The sequence below is a fragment of the Canis lupus genome, chromosome 7, assembly GCF_048164855.1.
Source record: "Canis lupus baileyi chromosome 7, mCanLup2.hap1, whole genome shotgun sequence".
In the NCBI taxonomy this organism is placed as follows: Eukaryota; Metazoa; Chordata; class Mammalia; order Carnivora; family Canidae; genus Canis; species Canis lupus.
Genome location: NC_132844.1, coordinates 23,728,861 through 23,750,360, shown reverse-complemented (window position 1 = coordinate 23,750,360; position 21,500 = coordinate 23,728,861). Strand labels below are relative to the sequence as shown.

Below are 21,500 nucleotides of genomic sequence, written 5' to 3'. Positions count from 1 at the left end.
CCAGGCTCCATGCAGGGAGCCTGACGTGGGACTCAATCCCGGGTCTCCAGGATCATGCCCTGGGCCGAAGGCAGGTGCTAAACCGCTGAGCCACCCAGGGATCCCCAGATATCGACTTTTATTTTTATTATTTTTGTTATTTATTTATTTTTTTGGATATAGACTTTTATTTATTTTTTTTTATTTCTTTAAATTTTTATTTATTTATGATAGTCACAGAGAGAGAGAGAGAGAGAGAGGCAAAGACACAGGCAGATGGAGAAGCAGGCTCCATGCACCGGGAGCCCGACGTGGGATTCGATCCCGGGTCTCCAGGATCGTGCCCTGGGCCAAAGGCAGGCGCCATACCGCTGTGCTACCCAGGGATCCTGGATATAGACTTTTAAATACAAAAAGTACTTTAAAAGTTTATAGGCTAACACATATTAATTGGGAAAAACATTCCACATTACAGAAATATGAAATATAGTGACACTTCCTGGAGATCCCCTCCATTCCTGGTTTGGTCTATTTTCCTGGAAAATAACTATAACTATAACTATAGTTGACACAGTTTAGTTTACATTAGTTTCAGGTATACAACATAATGATTTGACAAGCCACTGTTATGCCATGCTCACGACCCAGTGTAGTTATCTGTTACCTTTCACCCTCATGACCTATTCATTCCATAACTGGAGACCTGTACCTCCCACTCCCCTTCACTCATTTCACCTACCCCTTCTCTGGCAACTACCAGTTCTCTGTATTTATGGGTCTGTTTCTGCTTTTTTTTTTTTTTTTTATTTTAGATTCTACATAAGTGAAATCATATGGTATTCATCTCTGACTATTTCATTTAGTGTAATACCCTCTAGGTCCATCCATATTGTCACAAATGGCAAGATACTCTTTTTTATGGCTGAGCAATACTTCATTTGGGGTATGTGGGTGTGTGTGTACACCATATCTTTTTTTTTTTAAGATCTTATTTATTAGTACATGTGCATGCACGAGCAGGGGGAGAAAAGGGCCAGGCAGACTCCACCCTGAGCGTGAGCCTAACTCAGGGCTCAATTTCATGACCTGAGCCAAAAACAAGAGTCAGACTTTTAACCAACTGAGCCACCCAGGCGCCCCATACACTATGTTCTTTATCCATTCATCTCTCAGTGAATACTTGGGCTGCTTCCCTATGTTGACTATTGTAAATAATGCTGTAATAAACATAGAAGTGCATATGTCTTTCCAAGTTAGTGTTTTTGTTTTCTTCAGGTAAATACGCTGTAGTGGAATTACTGGGTCATATATGATAATATATGATATATGATAATATATCATATATATATGATAATATAATATTTTTAACTTCTTGAGGAACCTCCATACTGTTTTCCACAGTGGTTTTACCAACTTACATTTCCCACCAACAGTGCATGAGGGTTCCTTTTTCTACACATCCTAGCCAACACTTATTTCTTATGTTTTTGATACTAGCTCTTCTGACTGGCATGAGGGGATCGTCTCATTGTGTTTTTTTTTTCTCATTGTGGTTTTGATTTGTATTTCCCTGATTAATGATGTTGAATGTCTTTTATATGTCTGCCATCTGTCTTCTTTGGAAAAATGTCTATTCAGGTCCTTCCCCCATTTTTAAATCAAATTGTTTATTGTTGTAGAGGTTATTTATATATTTTGATTATTCCCCTTATTGGGCATATCACGTGTAGGTATCTTCTCTCATTCAGTAGGTTGCACTTTCATCTTGTTGATGGTTTCCTCAGTGTGCAAAAGCTTTTTATTTTGGCGTAATCCCAGTAGTTTATTTTTGCTCTTGTTTCTTTGCCTGAGGAGAGCTATCTAGAAAAATGTTTCTAAGGCCAATGGCAGAAAGATTACTCCCTCTATTTTCTTCTTCAAGTTTTATGGTTTTAGGCCTTCCATTTAAGTCTTTCATCCATTTTAAATTCATTTTTTGGTATGGTGTAAGAAAGTGGTCCAGTTTCATCCTTTTGCATGTAGCTGTCCAGTTTCCTCAGCACCATTTATTGAAGAGACTGTCCTGTCCCCCATATATTCCTGCCTCTTTTTTCATAGATTGACCATTTAGGTGTTCGTTTATTTCTGGGCTCTCTATCCTCTTCATTGATTTCTGTGTCTGTTTTTGTGCAAGTGCCATATTGTCTGGACTATTAGAGCTTTGTGGTATATCTTGAAATCCGGGATTTCATCCAGCTTTTTCTTTTTTTTTTTTTAAAGATTTTATTTTTATTTATTAATGAGAGAGAGAGGGAGAGAGAGAGAGAGAGAGGCAGAGACCCAGGCAGAGGGAGAAGCAGGCTCCATGCAGGGAGCCTGACATGGGACTCGATCCCGGGTCTCCAGGATCACGCCCTGGGCTGAAGGTGGCACTAAACCGCTGAGCCACCTGGGCTGCCCGCAGCTTTTTCTTTATAAGATTGCTTTGGCTATTCAGGGTCTTTTGTAGTTCTAGTCAAAAAAATTTTTAAGATTTTATTTATTTATTCATGAGAGACACACAGAGAGAGGCAGAGACACAGGCAGAGGGAGAAGCAGGCTCCTCACAGGGAGCCTGATGCGGGACTCGATCCCGGGACTGGGATCACGCCCTGAGCCAAAGGCAGATGCTCAACTGCTAAGCCGCCCAGGGGTCCCTCAAATTTTTAAATTATTCTAGTTCTGTGGAAAGAGCTATTGGGCTCTTTATAGAGATTGCATTGAATCTGTGAACTGCTTTGGCTATTGTGTACATTTTAACAATATTGAGTTTCCGATCCATGAGCATGGAATAACTTTCCAATTGTGTTTTCTTTAGTTCTTTAATCAGGGCTTTATATTTTCAGAGTGTAAGTCTTTCACCTTCCTGGTTAAGTTTATTCCTAGGTATTTTATTCTTTTTGGTGCAATTGTAAATGAAATTGTTTTCTTAATTTCTTTTCTGCTTCATTATTGTTATATAGAAATGTAACAGGTTTCTGTATATTAATTTTGTATCCTGCAACTTTACTGAATTCATGTATTCTGATAGTTTTGTGGCGGAGTCTTTAGGGTTTTTCTATATACAGTGTCATGTCATCTGCAAATAGTGACAGTTGTACTTCCTCCTTACCAATTGAGATGCCTTTTATTTCTTATCTGATAGCTGTGGCTAACACTTCTAGTACTAAGTCAAATAAAAGTGGTCAGAGTGGACCTCCTTGTCTTGTTCCTGATCTTATAAAAGAAGCTGTTTTTTACCATTGAATATGATGTAAGCTGTGGGTTTGTCATACACAACCTTTATTATGTTGAGGTTTATTCTCTGTAGACCCAGTTTGTTGAGACTTTTTATCATGAACTGTTGTTGAATTTTGTCAAATACTTTTTCTGCATCAATTGAAATGGTCATATAATTTTTATCCTTTATTTTGCTAAAGTAGTATATTGTATTGATTAATTTTTGTGGATATCGAACCATTCTTTTATCCCCAGAATTAAATCCCACTTGATTGTGGTGATTGATCCTCTTGAAGTATTGTTGGATGAAGTTTGCTAATATTCTGTTAAGGCTTTTTCCATTTATATCCATTACAGATATTGATCTGTAGTTTTGTCTTTTTTGAAGCATCTTTGTCTGGTTTTGGTCTCAGGTTAATGCTGGCCTTCTGGAGTGTATTTGGAAGCTTTCCTTCCTCTTCTATTTTTGGAATAGTTTGGGAAGGATTGGTATTAACTCTTGATTTTATTTGTAAATTTATTAGAGAAAGAGCAAGAGCAAGGGTGAGGAAGAGCACGCACGTGCATGAGCAGGGAGGAGGGGCAGAGGGAAGAGAGAAACAAACTCTCCTCTGAGCAGGGAGCCTGATATGAGACTTGATCCCAGGACCCTGAGATTACGACCTGATCAGATGCTTAACTAACTGAGCCACTCCCCATCCCAACTCTTCTTTAAATGTTTGGTGGAATTTACCTGTGAATGCTTTTGGTCCTGGACTTTTGTTTGTTGGGAGTTGATTACCAGTTCAGTTTCATTATTAGTAAATTTAGTAATTTTTCTATTTCTTCCTGATTCAGTTTTGGAAAACTGTATGTTTCTAGGAATTTACCTATTCCAGTTTGTTAATACATAATTTTTTGTAGTAGTTTCTTATAATTATTTGTATTTCTGTGATGTCAGTTGTTACTTCTCTTCTTTCACTTCTGATTTTATTTCAATCCCCCCCCCCTTTTTTTTTTAAAGATTTTATTTATTCATGAGAGAGAGAGAGAGAGAGAGGCAGAGACACAGGCAGAGAGAGAAGCAGGCTCCATGCAGGGAGCCCAACTTGGGGCTGGATCCCGGGTCTCCAGGATCAGGCCCTGGGCTGAAGGCGGCGCTAAACCACTGAGCTGAGCCACCCAGGCTATCCGCCCCCACCCCCACCCCCTCTTTTTTTCCCTTGTTTCTGGCTAAAGGTTTATCAGTTTTCTTTTCAAAAAACTAGCTCTTGGTTTCACTGATCTTTTCTATTTTTATTTAGTCTCTGATTCATTTATTTCTTCTGATGCTATTTTCTTCCAACTTTGGACTTTTTCTTCTTGTAGTTCCTTAAGGTATAAGGTTGGATTGTTTTGAGATTTTGTTTGTTTCTTGAGGTAGGCCCATATTACCTAAATTCCTCTCTTAGAACTGCTTTCTCCACATCCCAGAGATTTTGGACTATTGTTTTCATTTTCATTTGTCTCCTTTTTTTCTTGGTTGATCCACTGGTTGCTTAGTAGCAGGCTGTTTAACTCTATGTGTTTATGCTTTTCCCAGTTATTTTTCTTGTCATTGATTTCTAATTTCATACCTTTGTGGTCAGAAAATGTGCTTTATAGGATTTTAGTCATCTTACATTTTATTTTCATTTTGTTCAGAACTCTCTGCTTCTTGAACCCAGATGTCTGTGTCCTTCCCCAGCTAAAGGGAGTTTTCAGCTCTCCCTTCAAATAAGTTTTCTGTTCTCTTTTCCCTCTCCCCTCCTTCTGGGATTCCTATAATGCAAATGTTTGTTTGCAGTTGTCAGATCTCTTAGGCTATCATTATTTTTTTTAATTCTTTTTTTTTTCTTCTTATTGATCAATTTGGGTGCTCTCCATTACCTCATCTTCCAGATTCCAGACCCATTCTTCATCCTCTATTCTGTTGATTTCTTCTATTGTTTTTTTCTTTTTGAGTTACTATATTCTTCAACTCTGATTGGTTCTTTTTATATTTTCTGTCTCTTCCTTGAAATTCTGAGTTCTTCCCCTTCTCTGCAGCTGGTGAGCATCTTTAAGACCATTACTTTGAACTCTTATTAGGTAAATTAGTTATTTGTTTCATTTAGTTCTTTTTTCTGAAGTTTTGTCTTGTTCTCTTGTTTGAAGCCTATTCCTTCGTCTTATTTTGCTTGACTTTCTAAGCTTGTTTCTACGAATTAAGCAGAACAACTTGAAGGAACATTCTTGTGTCTGGTCATCCCCTGTTAGAGTGTGTATGCTTGGGGACTTTGGCTGGCTGGTAGAACTGTGGCTGCTGTGGCCTAGGGGTCCCCAGACTCTCTGCACTGGGCCTGTATCAGAGGATGACCTGAGCTGGAGTGGGTGAGTTTGGGGCAGCGCTGGGGCCCTCTGTGCCAGAGGCCTCCGCAGAGGTGAAGTGGGTGCACGCTGATGTGTTCTGAGGTGCTCTGCACAGGGTGCACCCCAGCGCATTGTCTAGAGCCAAAGGGGACTCTGCGTTGAGTGTGCCCTGGCAAGTCATTTGGTGTTGAAGTGACATGGGCCTGGAGCGTTCGAGACACTTTGCACCCATGTCAGTGAGCACTGACCGAAGGTATTCAAGTGTGTACCACGCCCAGGCTGCCTTGGCAGGGCAAAGAGGCCCAGTATGGGTTAGGGCAGGGCTCATTGAGGTGACAGGATGGTGGTGGAGCCCAGGCCCTGCTCCCATCTGTGGCATCAAGCTGGGGAGGAAGAGAGACCATGGTGCTCGCTAGCCCTTCTGACCTGGGGAGAGTTCAGTGGCTCCCTTGATATTTGGCAGGGTTCTAGGGCTGGATCCTTTGTACTCTAGTTGCCCTTTTATATCCTGGCTCTTCTGTACACTAGGGCAGACAACTCTTCCCACATGCCCTCAGTTCTATCTCCACTACAGTTCACAGTGTTGGGGGTGGGGGTTCCCTTTGCTACTGTGGCTCTGTCTTCCTTGCTGTTCTCTATATGGTTTATTGTTTGTGGTGCAGATACTGCTCAGTCATCCCCCAGGTCTTTAGGAGGAATTGCTCTATAAATAAGTATAGATTTGGTGTGTCTGTGTAGGAGATTACAAGGTTTTCCTGCCTCACCATCGTGGACCCAAAGATCCCTTGTCATCTTTGTAGCTTATGTCTAAATTTAGTATTGTTTTAGACAACTGAGTTTCAGTGTGCTACTTAGTGGCAATGTACTCTTCTGTATATAAAGCTACGCATAAAAAAATAAATAAAGCTACACATAAATTTGTTTTTATCTAGTACATGGTTTATTTTATTTTTGCTTCCAGTATAGTTAACACACAGTGTTATATTTCAGCTACAATATAGTGATTCAACAATTTCATACATCATCCAGTGCTCCTCCCAACAAGTTCATTCCTTAATCCCCATCACCTAGTTCGCCCATTCCCCCCACCCACTGCCCTAAATTACACCTTAGGTTACCCTAATACTAGATCTGTGTTGGCTCAAGTTGTAGATTTACTGTGTGTTCCATCTCTTCAACACCTTAGGACTTTCACTAATGAGAGAAAGAAGCCTTGACTACACACACATGGTCAGGGATTATGCAAAGCTAGAGTTTGATGAATACTAGGTGAGACCTTAAGTTACATATTTTTGCTTCCAGCTTTTTTCACCTAATTTGACATCCTGAGCACTTTCCCGTGTCCTTTGCTTCACAATATTCTAGCATATTAATACAACAGCTTATTTAACCATTCCTTTTTGTTAGACTTTAAAGTCACTTATAGGGGATCCCTGGGTGGCTCAGCGGTTTAGCGCCTGCCTTTGGCCCAGGGCGCCATCCTGGAGTCCCGGGATGGAGTCCCACGTGTCCTTCTCCTGTGTCTCTGCCTCTCTCTCTCTCTCTCTCTCTCTCTCTGTGTCTATCACGAATAAATAAATAAATAAATCTTTAAAAAAAAATAAAGTCACTTATAGCTCCTCACTCTTATAAGTAATACTATGATGAACATTTATGTGCATAAATGTTTGCTTTTCAAGTTATTTGCTCAGAGTTAGGATAATTGGGTTCAAAGTGTAAGAATAATGTTATTCATGAGAGACACAGAGACAGAGGTGGAGACTGAGGCAGAGAGAGAAGCGGGCTTCCTGCGGGGAGCCTGATGTAGAACTTGATCCCAGGATCTGGGAATCATGATCTGAGCCAAAGGCAAACACTCAACCACTGAGCCTCCCAGGTGCCCCAGGTTGTACACATTTATATCCAACAGTCAGATAGGATATAAATTGAGTCTCTGTCACAAATCTTTGCCATCATTAATGTTACCATTTTTTAAGTTTTTGCCAAATTAAGGATGATCTTTTTTTTTAAGGATGATCTTTAATTCTTATTTCCTTGTTTGTTGGTGAAGTACAACATTTTAGGTTTATTTGCTATTTTTACTAATGGAAAGCCTGTTTAAGAAATCTTTCCTATTGCCCTAATATATTAGTTAAGACTGTTTTACAAATAAAAGCCACTTCAACTAGCCTAAGCCCAGAGAGAAGTATATTAGATAAATGGTGGACCTTCTCAAGGACCTCACTTCGGTTCAAGAAGGGTGACAGATGGGGGTGGAGACTCTTAGTCCTCATCCCTAATCACAGGTAAAGGACTCTGTTGTGGCATGAGTCCGGTGCTCATGCCTGAATCAATCAGCCATGCCCTGGAACAAAGCTGTGTATCAACATGGGTTGCTCTTGAGAGAGGATAAGGAGGTAAGGGAGGAGGCCAATCCTAGAAAACAGGAGAGCGGTTCACAGAAAAACACGAGGGATGAAGAAACAGAACACAGGTGCTTACCACATCTCCAGAACTGCTGCTGCATTTTTTTCTTTTGAACATCCTGTGTGTCCCTGACAGGAGGAGAACTCACCGGAATGATTCACTTCTCCAGAATGATTCTTCTTTTTGTTTGTGTTTTGTCCATCTGAGTGTGGAACATCATGCTTGTCCCACCCAGGAGAGGAGCTCAGCAGTGAGCCCCTGTGGGCCGGTCCGTAGTAGCAATGTTCCTTTCCCTTGTTTGAACCTTGTCAGTGCAGTGAAAGTATGGCTTTCCTGGCTGTTAGGGCCCTGGGGCAAATGTCAAGATGATGGGGGACCCAGGAGGACATCATTAAGAAGGGGCAGCCATTCATTCTCTGAAACACTTTCTCTGAACTCCCTCCCTACCTTTCTTCACACTTGTTTTGATTACTAACACTGGATAAAAGCCCTGAGCAATTCAGCTGCTTTCACTACCTCACAGGCAGTCACTAACATTTAAGTGAAGGGTGTTAAAAATTGAAAGGGTAATTAAAATCATGTATAGCTCCAAACATTTAGATATAGTTTTCCCTTTCAGTGATAGTCTTGGAAATAATGTTCTGAGACCTACAAAAATACCCCTGTGTACAAGGTCTGCATTGGCTCAAGTTGTAGATTTATTGTGTTTCATCTCTTCAATCCCTTAGGACATCCACAATGAGAAAACGAAGCCTTGACTACACAGAAACATGCTCAGGGATTGGAAAAAACTAGAGTCCAATGAATACTAGATGAAACTAGATGAAAAGAGAAGTTGAGGCTTGCTTCTATTCTTTCTGGCCCCTGCTTGGTCTCGCAGAGCCCCATCCTTAGATCATCTCAGTCCTATGCTCTTTGCCCCTTGACTTCTAGATGCGTGTTCTGGACAAGCTGATGGTTGAGCGGCTCTCAGCAGAAAGGACGGAGTGCCTGAACCGCCTGCAGCAGCACTCAGACGCAGAGAAGCACGAGGGAGAGAAACGACAGGTGAGAACCAGGATCTCTTCTTACCTGGGTACTGACTACACATCTCCACTGAGTTAAGACTCAGATCCATCCCCACTGAGTTAAGACGCAGATCCATCACTGAATACCCTGAGGCCAAGAACCCAGAAAAGCATTTGTGTCATGTACCATATCCTTTTTATAACTCTGAAATGAAGATAGAACATGTAGTTCAGTTCATTTGTTGTTGAATATTCTGGTAATAGATGGAGACTGAACCGTTTAAAAAACACGTTGGGGAAAATGTGGTCTCTGCTTTGGATCACTTCTATGCGTTGTGCATTTGTTGGGCACTGTTCTGCTGTGAGCCAGCTTTGGTTCCTGCCCCTGGGGAGTCTGTCTACCTCAGACAATAGACATAAATGAGTACTTGTTGAGTGTACAAGAGTTCATGCTCCTAGGAAGCCAGAAATTCTTGATTTGTAAGATTCGGGAAGCATTGGGTGTTCAAGGTGTCCCTTGCCCTAAGTCATTCAAAGATTATTGAAACGATTGGGTTTGGTGCCAGGTGAATTCCGGTCTACAGAGGGCAAGCGAGCAGAGACGGCTGTGTGGCTTTTGGGAGGGCGAGGTAATCCACAACTTCTAGGCTTGTCAAGATGATATCTTGAACAATCGTAACTGAAAAGTCTAATCTTGATGCTGTAATTCATATACCACATGTCAGATTCACCTGATCATTTATGTGGTTTTTTTTTTTTAATAGATGTCATTAGTGGATGAATTAAAAACCTGGTGCATGTTAAAGATTCAGAATCTGGAGCTGAAGCTTTCTGGAGATTCTAGGGCCTCTAGGACCAAATCCACACCATCTACTTGCGAGTCCTCTACAGGTAACACATGTGCGATGAGAGCCATTCCATCCAAAGGTGGTAAAACCCCCAGATATTGTTCTCAGCTACATCCAGAGGCATCCCATAGTATAGGGCTGTGGAAAACACTGGATTGTAAACTCTGTAGGTTCAAGGAGTTATTTTGCTTACTGCTGTACATTCTGTTCCTATAAGGTAATAAAGCGCTCCCATTTAAGTATTCAAACATTTGAATGAAGGAATAAAAGAATTGGTGACTGGTGATAGCAGTGTTTCAGGTATGTCTGTGGTGTCAGAGTGGGCCCCAAAGATGAAGAGTGATGAATGAACATCTGTCTCCTCAGCAGGGCTCTTGCCCTGGCCCTTGTGTTTCTCTCTCTCTCTTTTTTTTTAAGATTTTATTTATTTATTCATGAGAGAGAAAGACAGAGAGAGAGAGAGAGAGGCAGAGACACAGGCAGAGGGAGAAGCATGCTCCATGCAGGGAGCCTGATGCGGGACTCGATCCCGGGTCTCCAAGATCACTCCCTGGGCTGAAGGTGGTGCTAAACCGCTGAGCCATTGGGGCTGCCCTCCTTTCTTCCCCTTGATCAGCCTTTTACCTTTGTCCAACTGTGTAAAACCTCCATAAATAGCAGGTCATATAATGAAGCTGTCCCCGGTGCTAGATAAAGAGATCTTTCAACCAAAGTGTCTTTTCATTAGCCTACAGTAATTATACTCAATGGTAATTTTGAGGACATTTAGAGCCTTTGTAACTAGGCCTCTGTGAGGAATTTTTTTTTTTTTTTTTTATTTATGATAGTCACACAGAGAGAGAGAAAGGGGCAGAGACATAGGCAGAGGGAGAAGCAGGTTCCATGCACCCGGAGCCCGATGTGGGATTCGATCCCGGGTCTCCAGGATCGTGCCCTGGGCCAAAGGCAGGCGCCAAACTGCTGCGCCACCCAGGGATCCCATGTGAGGAATTTTGATATGTCGAATGCATTGTATTATTATAAACCACTTCTGGGACTGTGGTTTTATTTTTTGTGCCTGGGACATTGGGGAGATCCTGGGCACCTTGTTTGTGATAGGTCTAGTTAAAGAGCTTGGCTGGAGCTCTGAGTATAGAGGATTTGACCACCTCTCCAAATTGGAGCTTGGCTCAAGGACTAGTAACTGGCGCCATGGCCTGGGAAAGGCCCATCAATTAGGGGAGGGGCATATTCATTCTCTTCAATACATGCCCAGTCATTCTGCAGGCAGTTGACGAGCTGGGTCATCCTTAGCAATCCAAAATGGTACCCAGAGCTTTCTAAGGTAAATTGAAACTGGCTAAAAGAAAGGCCAGCAACTTTTTTTTGGCTTAGATGCTGCCAGCGTGGTTAACAAGGTTATTCATGAAAGCCCTGACAAGCCAAAATGGTCATCAGGGGTAAGTGGTAGGGGAGGACACATGGTGGTTGGCAGTTGGGTTGCTTGGGTGGTTGGGTGGTAGCTGATGGTTTAAAGGATTACCAGGACTCTGTGAAATGCCAACCCAGAGCCACATGACTGTGTGAATGTGGTTTTATTTTCCTTCTGAAACTAGGTATGGATCAATCAGTGGTCACTGCAGGTCCAGTAGCAGCTTCTGACAGTTCTCCTCAGGTGGTTAGGCCCAAGGAAAAGGCCTTCAGCTCCACTGTTCCCCACAGACTCCAGCAGGAGCTGTCTTCCTCAGACTGCACAGGCTCCCGACTGAGGAACGTCAAGGTACAGACAGCCTTGGTACCCTTGAAAGAAGCAACCAAATGTGATCAGCAGGCTGGGCCCTGTGTTGACAGAGGCACCCAAACCAAGAAGTCTGGGAAAAGTGGGCAGACGAGGCACCGGACTCAGCAGCCGGCACCCAGTAACACCTGTGGGCCGCCTCCACCAGCAGCAGGGAGTGAGCAGACTGCCCCTCATGTTCGAGACACCTCCCAGGCTCTGGAGATTACTCAGTATTTTTTTGAGGCTGTTTCTACCCAGATGGAAAAGTGGTATGAAAGGAAGATTGAAGAAGCTCGAAGCCAAGCCAGTCAGAAAGCCCAGCAAGACAAGGCCACCCTGAAGGAACATATTAAAAGTTTAGAAGAAGAACTTGCTAAACTACGGACGAAGGTGCAGAAGGAAAATTAGGACCTGGGAAGTAGCACAAGAAGGGATTCTTGAGGATTGCTGGTTTTGAGACTGCGGGATAGCTATACCCAACGTGTCATTTATGCACACAGCTGACTTGCCTTTAAAAAAAAAAAAATCCAAAAAACAAAAACAGATTTCTGAAATGTGCCAGAAACATGCTTCCTATGCCCTGAAGTTATGAGACCTCAACAATGAGCCTGAAACCAGGGAACACTGGCTTAGTTTCAGGTTTCATTACAAACTCCTAACCTCAGTCCAGGTTCCTCATCTGAGGTTCAAAAGTTCAGATTAAGTAAGCCACACTAAGAAACTGAATGATGTGTAAAGCCTGAGGCCTAAAATTTAGGATGTATATAATAATATAAATCAAAAGGAAGAAGAAAAATTAATCCCTTGTAAGCTCCAGTGGTCATTAGTGTGGTGCATACCTGCTGTGCCCAGACAAGAGCATCTTTCTGTAAGAGATGTAGCTGAGATGTGCTCAGTCGGCTCTGTCAAATTCCTACTTCTTGAAGTGCTGACCTTTTAACCAGATGAAAACTTATCAAACAGATTTTGAGAAAAAGATTTTCCTGATGTCACTAGAGCCAGTATATCTTAAAATATTTTGCAAAGTCAGAGGGTACTGAAAATAATGAGCAATTGACTGATAGCCCTGGGAGTATTTGTTAATAAACTCAAATGAGAAAGGTTCAAATCCTTTGGTCATTTTTTTCTGTATTTCCACCCAAAATGCGGAAATACTACAATTAACTAATTGTACCGATTTTAAAGATTAATGGAAAAACATTCACCTAACAATTACCTGAAACTTCTATCCATATCCACATCCATAATACACAACAGTTATCCAAGAGAACCTTTCTAAATTTGAGCTTTATTGGTTTACATTTTATAAAGAAGTAAGGCCATTTCTTGAAAATATTTCACTTCTCATCGTCTCTTGTCAGTGAAGAGCCTCAAAAGTTTCCCACTGCTTTGCACTGATTATGTCAAGGTAAAATAATTCAGTAACTTGATCTAGACCCCACTGTTCTCAGCTTCGCAGAGCCCCAAGGATTTTACTGTACTCTCATCCTAAAGTTGTAAAAGTAGCTTGGTTATGTTGAAATTTTGGAATTATCTTCTATGCTTTGTGTCCCTTGGTATGTGGGACTGTATTCATCTCATGGTTCCATGTATGCACAGAAATCTCAATTCTGTTTCCATCAACACAGGAACTCAGTAACTATTGTCTCTAACATTGAATAAAATGTTGCTCATTGAGCCAAAGAGAAAATGATTTCCTGACATGGGAACACCCAGAAAAACACAGTATGTTTATAGTCCTTTTGTTTTTGCCTATCAAGCTCACGGTTGTTTAATAGTGATGATCTATGGATATAGATGGACATTCCTAACAAATCTAGATCTAGATCTAGGTCACCATTACACAACCTGGATGGGGAATCCATTGAATGTTCTATCGAGTTGATGTTCACGGCTGCGAGCTTGTCTCGTTCCTCAGCTACCGTTAAGAACGTTTTATTCTCCCCCGGAGGCTCCTGTTGCAGTGCTGCACGTAGAGGTGCCTTCCTCTCCTCATCCCCCTCTGCGTTCCTGATGCAGGCACTGCAGAGTTAGATGGTACTTAGTTGCCCAGCTCCACTAATCAGGCATCAGGGACATCTTTGGAATCCTTCCTCAGTACCCATCAGTTTCTTGAGAACTGCCTGATACTTAAAGACATGAAATCCTGAGATAGTAAGTTGTAGTCTAAGCAGGAGTTCTTTTCACCTACCAAATCTGTTATCCCAAGGAATATCCTTGTTGAGAAATGCTGAAAACAAATTTTAACTAGACCATAGAGTGCTTTGGAAGGAAGGATTTTGATTATATAACCTCTACCCCTTTTGAGTAGGCAGCTTCTCATTGTGAACTGGGTATTTTTGTCCAAGTAACAGGGAAGAGACTAGGGAAGAATGAGAAGAGTCAAAGCCACCCAGTCTGGCTGATTACCTGGATCCTTCTCTAATGGAAAGGAAAACCAGCAGAGAGGCAAGGAAACAGGGTCAGTCAGCATCCTAACCCAAGCTGGTGGCAGCATCCCAAGACCAATACCTTTTTAATTTCAAAGACAGGGTTTTTGTTCTTTAGTTCTGTCAAAAATTCAACTTTGGGTTTGATAGGTATCTTTCCTTATTTTTCCCTTGTGCTATCTGCGAAAATGAGCGAATGTCACAATAGTACTTTTCCAAAGAAGCAAAATTATTAATTTATAGTCTCTCGCGTGGGTTGTGTTTGAAAGTGAAATTGGAAATCTCAATAGTTATAAAATGATGTAAAATACAGACTGTCTAACACTACAGTGGGGCTTTTGTTACTGAATTATTGCATTGAATAAAGTAAATATCTGTGGTTAGATTGAATATAGTTCTAAGCTTACTTTTGACTTTGGGAGCCCAAAATAAAGTAAGTGATGTTTTCATGTTTAAATCTTTTTTTTTTTTTTTTCAGCCAAGCGCTGATACTTAGAGGTATGTTGTCTTCTATTCAGTACTTTTATTACCTTGAATTTGTCTCTTCCAAACATCAAACCATGGTTCTCAACATTATGGATATTAAAATCCTTATTTAGAAATGAAAGTGTGAATATTTAGTGTACATTTTCATTTGTGTGGTTGACCAAATTTATGGTTCCCAGAAAGAGTGCCTTCACCTAGCCACACTTTACCTTGTTTTGATAGAAGAGTGACTTCTGGTAAATGCATCCGCTTTAAAGTAGTGATCAGATGCACTGCATGAAAAATAAATTTTTCAAGAGCCCATAATATGGAAATATTTCTCAGTGCAAGCTTGTTTTGTTTAAAATGTTGACCTTTTAGGGATCCCTGGGTGGCGCAGCGGTTTGGCGCCTGCCTTTGGCCCAGGGCGCGATCCTGGAGACCCGGGATCGAATCCCACGTTGGGCTCCCGGTGCATGGAGCCTGCTTCTCCCTCTGCCTGTGTCTCTGCCTCTCTCTCTCTCTCTCTCTCTGTGACTATCATAAATAAATAAAAATTTAAAAAAAAAAGTTGACCTTTTAGAAAATAGCAGAGAACAAAACCTCACTTATAATTGTAAGCAGGCGAAATAACATTTCCTAACAAATTGTTCATAAAAACTAAATACATTTCTTCCTGTGATATAAAAGCCAAATCAATTAGGATTTAAAAGACAAAATCAGTGACCTTTTAGAATTCTTATAAATAAGAGAAATTAAAATTGTTTCCGTTGATTTCAAAGGGAAACATTCTTCTCTAATATTGTCAAAATATGACAATTGTGCATATATTAAATCCATGAGACACATAATCGAGAAGCAGCAGAGATATTCCTGATGGAAAACAGTGTGGGTAAAAAGCAATTTCCTCTTAGTAAACAAAAATAGCAAACTTAATCCTGATAGAATTTCTCAGATGTCTGACTGAAGGAAGGAAATAGGCTGTGGCAATTTCTAGTTTGGCACAAAGTGATGATTTGCTTTTGATCCGGCTCGGACTTGCTCTACATAATCCCGGGTTTTTTCCACATGGATGTGAGCTGTTACCTTCTGTTGTTTAACTAGCATTTTTCCTCCAAACAAGAGACAATTTAGGTAAGTGTGGTCTCAGCCTCTTCTGAGTGTCTGCTTGTGTGACTACAATAATACAAATACCAGGAAATATGTTCTGTTTTCCTCAAATATTACAAAGTCCTCTGCAGGCACACCCACAGCAATGCCTGTGCCGTGAGTTTAGGAACTTCCAACCCGATGGCACACTTAAAAGGCAGTAATGATGTAGGAACAGTCAGTATGCTAAATAATAGCCCTAGCTGCTTATCCTCATGCTAGAAAGCTTTTGTATTTTAAAAATTTTAATACAAAGATTTGACTTGTTGTAGTTCAAATATTGAACATCCAAGTATTTTAAACTTGACAAACAAAACTTTTACATTCAGATAAGAGTATAGTTGTGTTTTTTGTGCTTTAAGGGATGGGTAGGGAATGAGGGAGAGAGGGACAGTCTTAAGCAGGCCCCATTCCCAGCACAGAGCCCAACTCCAGGCTTGATCTCACAACCCTGAGATGACATGAGCAGAAATCCAGAGTCAGACACTTAACCAACTGAGCCACCCAGGTGCCCCCACACAGGTAATTTGTTATCCAAGCCAGAACACTGATAAAGACGCTAAATAAAATGTGTTTCACCAGGAGTTCTAACCTGGCCAACATCTTAATGAGCATGGTTCCATGTGGGAGGAGAAATTGTTGTTTAGCCTAAGATTTATTTAGCATTAAAACACTGTCCATTATTACTTAAGATTATAATAATTTTCGCTTCTGGAAGAGGACAATTCAATTTGTAGTGTTTTGCCCAATTTAAAAAACATACAGAACAAATCCCAAGCTAGGTTTTCTTAGAGTCTGGTATTTGCATCTTACAAACTCAAAGTACAAATGCTCCTCACATCTTTGACATATACCACTGCTAGGAAGAACATCATCAAGTCACTTCTACATCTCATAAAAGTATGATTTATAGTGTCAGGATTTTAGATTTACTAGAAATAGCCTATACTTGAGTATGTATATCATGCTACACAAAAGTGTCCTCTGTTCAGACTGTTTACAAATGCTTCTGTTCATCAGGTTGATTAATGTACTCATGTACAAATCTGATAATTAGCTCCTGCATTTTGATATTAGATTACCCTGTTGAAGAATATTCAGAATTATTTTGTCTTGTGGGCTGAGGCTGTGGGAGCGGCAGGTGGATCCTGGCAATGCAGGTCATTGACAAACGCCACCATCTGCTTCTCTCTCTCCTCTGGCACACAGTACAGTACTAGGTAACCATCTATCATTCTGCAACATTTTTCCTACACTTTTCAGATGCTGGTCAGATTCTTGGATTAAATTTTTAGATCTATTCTGTAAAAGAACAGAGGATGTCTATTTGCAGGATTGACAATCCAGCCTCTTTCATAAGTTTTCACTTTCACTAACTTAACTAGTATACATTTGGTCTCAGAGTGTCTTCAGGTCCACTTCTTGTCTTCAGTGTATTCTTCAAACTTTTTCTTCCTGTCACTGGAGGAGAACCTAATGCACCAAGGATCTTCCTTGATGGTTTCATGTCTTTCTATATGGATGCTAAGGTAATTGCATTAGTTTCATCCAGATATTGCCTTTTCTTTTTGGTAAGTGCTTCAATGTGTTCATTAAGCCTCTGTCTCTCCTCTTTCCAACAAAGATCTATATTCCCAGTGATCCTTTCAGAAAGTCCTTGAGCTACTGCATCATTACAAATCTGAAGAACCTACCTCACCAGCCCTCAGTAATGCAGGGTTTTTTCTAGAAAGGCCTAAGGTATCTCCTGAGGTCAGTATACCTCCATACATCTCATACTGTTTCTTAAAACAGCTTTATTGACTTACACAGTATATCAATTATATATCAGAAAAAAAAAAAAACCTTTATTGAAGTATAATTCACATATCACACATGCAAAATGTAGGCTTTAAAGGACTTTAGTAGATTCAGAGTTGTGTAACCAACGCCCAAATCTAACTTTAGAATGTTTTCATCACGCAGAAAATAAACCCCATGTCCAGTAGCAATCCCTCTCCTGCTGTCCACAGTCCTGGGCAACCACCTCTTCCTACTTTAGGTATTTCATGTAAATGGAATCACATGTGATCTTTTGTGACTGGTCTTGGGGTTCACCCATGTGTAGCAGGCATGCATCAGTACTTCGTTTCTTTTTATTGCTAAATATTCTAGACATTTTATTTAACCATTTGTCAGTTGATGGGCATTTGGATTGCTTCTACTTTTTTGGTTATAAATAATGCTGCTATGAATATTCCTGTAAAAGTTTTTTATAGAAAGATCTTCAATTCTGTTGGTTATAGGCCTAGGAAGAAACTGCTGAACTGTATGGTAACTTAATCTTTTAAGTAATTGACAGTCTGTTTTCTGAGTGGCTGTGCCATTTCATAAGCCCACAGCCATGTATGTGTAGGGCTCCAATTTCCCTGCATCTTTACTAACATTTGTTATTAGCTGTTTTTAATCACAGTTATTCTAGTGGATGTGGTACTGTTTCAATATGGCTTTATTTTTTTTATTATTATTTTTTCAATGTGGTTTTAATTTGCATTTCCCAGACGGGTAATGATATTGAGCATCTTATGTGCTGACCACTTACACTGGTTTTTGCTGCTTGAACTGATGACACATCCAAAAAATTTTCAAAATGCAGGATTATGTTTTTCAGTGTTAAGGCAATTGTTCTGATATGCTTTTGTTTGCTCTGACATGCCAGGCTCCATGTTCTTTTTTGTTTGTTTGTTTGTTTTTTTGTTTTTTTTTTTTCAGGCTCCATGTTCTGATATTTTCCCAAGTACTGTACAGTTGGACTTGGTTTTAGGTTGCCCATCGTTGAGTGTCTCATCAGCTCAACAATACATATGGACTGAAAATCTTTCACAATGATGCTGTAGTTAAGATTTTGCCAAAGCAAGTGTTTTTTCTAACTCCTTAAGTTGCATGTTGCCTTGAGTAATCATCATCCGGATTGTATCCTGTAGAAGAAAAGTGAAATTTGGTCACTGTTTGACTAACAAATGAAAGAGTAGAGCTGTACCTTGTTTAACCAACACTGTGAATTGGAACTACTGTGAATTAGGCATGTTCTCATATACCCGTCATCATACTTCCCAAACCATCATGCTGTCTTATTATTTCTTCTTGTATGTCTGGTTTAACAGAGGAGTCAGGTAATGCTACTATAGAGCAAAGACTGTAAAATTTTATTATTTTTTATTATTTTTATAATTTTTAAAAAGATTTTATTTATTTATTCACGAGAGACACAGAGAGAAAGAGAGGCAGAGACACAGGCAGAGGGAGAAGCAGGCTCCATGCAGGGAGCTCGACATGGGACTCGATCCCTGGTCTCTAGGATCACACCTCAGGCTGCAGGCGCTAAGCCGCTGCGCCACCGGGGCCACCCTGTAAAATTTTAAATATCAATTGAGTTGGACGTTGGTAACATTAAAAGCAATGGTCAGGATCTGTATCTCCGTGACCCTTATATTCCAAGACGTCTATTAAACTTTTTAAAAAATAATTCAACTGGGGGCAGCCTGGGTGGCTCAGCGGTTTAGCGCCGCCTTCAGCCCAGGCGTGATCCTGGAGACCCTGGATGGAGTCCCACATCGGGCTCCCTGCACGGAGCCTGCTTCTCCCTCTGCCTGTGTCTCTGCCTCTCTCTCTCATAAATAAATAAAATCTTAAAAGATAAATAAAATAAAATATAATTCAACTAATACAAAATAGTCAGGGCTTATCCTCACCGTGATCGTGTTCTCACCTCTTCGGTAGCACTTTTGTTTCTTTTGAATTCTTCTCTTGCCCAGTCCTTCAGGTATTTGCGATCGGAATCATCTGGAACTTGTCGAATGGCTTGCAAAATCCTTCTGTAGAGGAGGAGAACTTGTTGCCTTCTCAAGAACTGTGGAGGGAGGAGAAATGTCGATTACAACTGCAAAATCTACAGCCCCAGAGAGCTTTACTTTTTTTTTTTTTTTAAGATTTTATTTATTTATTCATCAGAGATACAGAGAGAGAGGCAGAGACACAGGCAGAGAGAGAAGCAGGCTCCACGCAGGGAGCCCGACGCGGGACCCGATCCCGTGACTCCAGGATCGCGCCCTGGGCCGAGGGCAGGCGCTAAACCGCGGCGCCACCCAGGGGCCCCCCGAGGGCTCTACTTTAGGACACCAAACTACATAGATTGACTTCTCTTTCGTCCCCAATTTTTTTTTTTTTTAATTTTTTATGATAGTCACAGAGAGAGAGAGGCAGAGACACAGGCAGAGGGAGAAGCAGGCTCCATGCACCAGGAGTCGTCCCCAATTTTTAAAAAGGGCGAAGGTGAACTTAAAAGAGCAAAAGGTTGATTTGGGCTGTTTGCTTATTCCCTTTGTCCAGCCTAAGGGCCCTCAACAGCAAGAGAGGGCCGCCGCGCAGAAAGCCGGGTCTCGGTTCCCACAGCCTTGGCTTCACAACAGCAGGTCCCCGACCAGCGCAGGTGCCGCGTCCGTCGGCGACACGGCCTCCACCCCGCTCGGCCCGACAGGCGGACGGCGTCGCCGCGGCCGAGCTCCCAGAGCCCACAGGGCGCGGCCGAGAACCGGCTACCTGCTTCAGCGTCAGCGTCGCCGGGGGCAGGCGGGAAGCAGCCATGTCCTGCCGAGAGCGCGGGCGCGCTCACCCCCGCCGGCCCCGCCGCGGGCTCCAGTGCGCAGGAGCGGAAGCGGGGGCGTGGCCAAGGGGCGGGGCGAGCTCGGTTTCCTGGGAGACGGCCGGTGGCTTCCCCTCGGCCCCCCCCACCGCAGTGTCAGAAATGGGGCGGTTGGAACCAATGATGAGCTCTAGAGCCTCGGGCAATTTGACTCGGACTAAATTTCCTTATGGGTGAGAGGAGGCAGCAATTCTTGCGTCACAAACAGTGGTGATAATAGGAGTGGTAAGGCGACTGGCACGGTTCCCGGCACCGTTGGATTAGTTGGAGAGGGGTAAAATTAGCGTATTCCTGTTGAGGCTTTTATTTTTTTATTTTTATTTCTTTTTAAAGATTTTATTTATCTACTCATGAAAGATACAGAGATAGAGAGAGGCAGAGACACAGGCAGAGAGAGAAGCAGGCTCCATGCAGGGAGCCTGTAGAAAAGCTGATTTGGTGTATTTCCCCACCTCAAAACTGTCAAAAATTAAAAGCTAGAGATTTTGTTTTATTTACTCATGAGAGCTACAGAGAGAGAGAGAGAGAGAGAGAGAGACAGAGGCAGGCTCCACGCGGGGAGCTCGATCCCCGATCTCCAGGATCACGCCCTGGGCTGCAGGCGGCGCTAAACCACTGAGCCACCGGGGCTGCCCCAAACTTAGTATGTTTTTGAGGTTTATCCATGTCATAGTATAGATCAGAATTTCATTATTTTTTAGGGCTGAATAATAATCTGTACAGATATAGCACATACTGTTGATTCATTCACCTATTGATGAACACTCGGTTTGTTTCCACTTTTGGACTATTGTGAATACTGCAATGAAAATTGTCCAACTAAAAGAAAAAAATACACTCCAGGATTACTCCAGAATAAGTGTATCACAGGATCATGCCCTGGGAAGAAGGCAGGCGCTAAACCACTGAGCCACCCAGGGATCCCCTGTTGAGGCTTTTAGATGGGTAGAGTTAGAAATAATAAAAGTGTAAATGTTGGCTTTTAGAGTGTTCTGTTCATTTTGTTTTTTTTCCCGTTTTTATCCTGATCTTTTCTGTTTGCAAGCATTTTCCCCATGGTGGCAGTCTTACTGGTTGCCATTACTTACTTACATTAATCTTATACGTAAAGGTTATTTTACCAGCAAAAGTGGATTTGGGAAGAGAGAATTGCAGTTGGGGACACACAAGCTATGGCAAAACTACAGGCGA

At 41.6% G+C, this 21,500-nt stretch overlaps 2 protein-coding genes across 15 annotated transcripts in view; one reads left to right on the top strand and one right to left on the bottom strand.

Annotated features, from left to right (window-relative positions):
- The window catches only part of ANKRD6 (ankyrin repeat domain 6), a 197,755-nt gene extending 183,284 nt beyond the window's left edge, over positions 1-14,471 (top strand). For 13 of the 14 annotated variants that reach the window (XM_072832063.1, XM_072832073.1, XM_072832070.1 and 10 more), the window contains 3 exons: positions 8,905-9,018; positions 9,743-9,869; positions 11,422-14,471. In XM_072832063.1, coding sequence (XP_072688164.1) covers positions 8,905-9,018; positions 9,743-9,869; positions 11,422-11,993 — 813 coding nt within the window. In that variant the 3' untranslated portion in view covers positions 11,994-14,471. Of the gene's footprint in view, positions 1-8,904; positions 9,019-9,742; positions 9,870-11,200; positions 11,378-11,421 lie in introns of those variants that run through there. The other variant, XM_072832075.1, reaches the window with a different exon arrangement.
- Positions 14,472-17,404: 2,933 nt separating this feature from the next.
- LYRM2 (LYR motif containing 2) lies at positions 17,405-20,362 on the bottom strand. The gene is made up of 4 exons (XM_072832076.1): positions 20,207-20,362; positions 19,377-19,517; positions 18,380-18,585; positions 17,405-18,326 (listed from the first exon to the last, which is right to left on the bottom strand). The coding sequence occupies exons 1-3, from the start codon at positions 20,249-20,251 to the stop codon at positions 18,505-18,507; spliced, it is 267 nt and encodes an 88-aa protein (XP_072688177.1). The 5' UTR covers positions 20,252-20,362; the 3' UTR covers positions 17,405-18,326; positions 18,380-18,504.
- Positions 20,363-21,500: the final 1,138 nt, after the last annotated feature.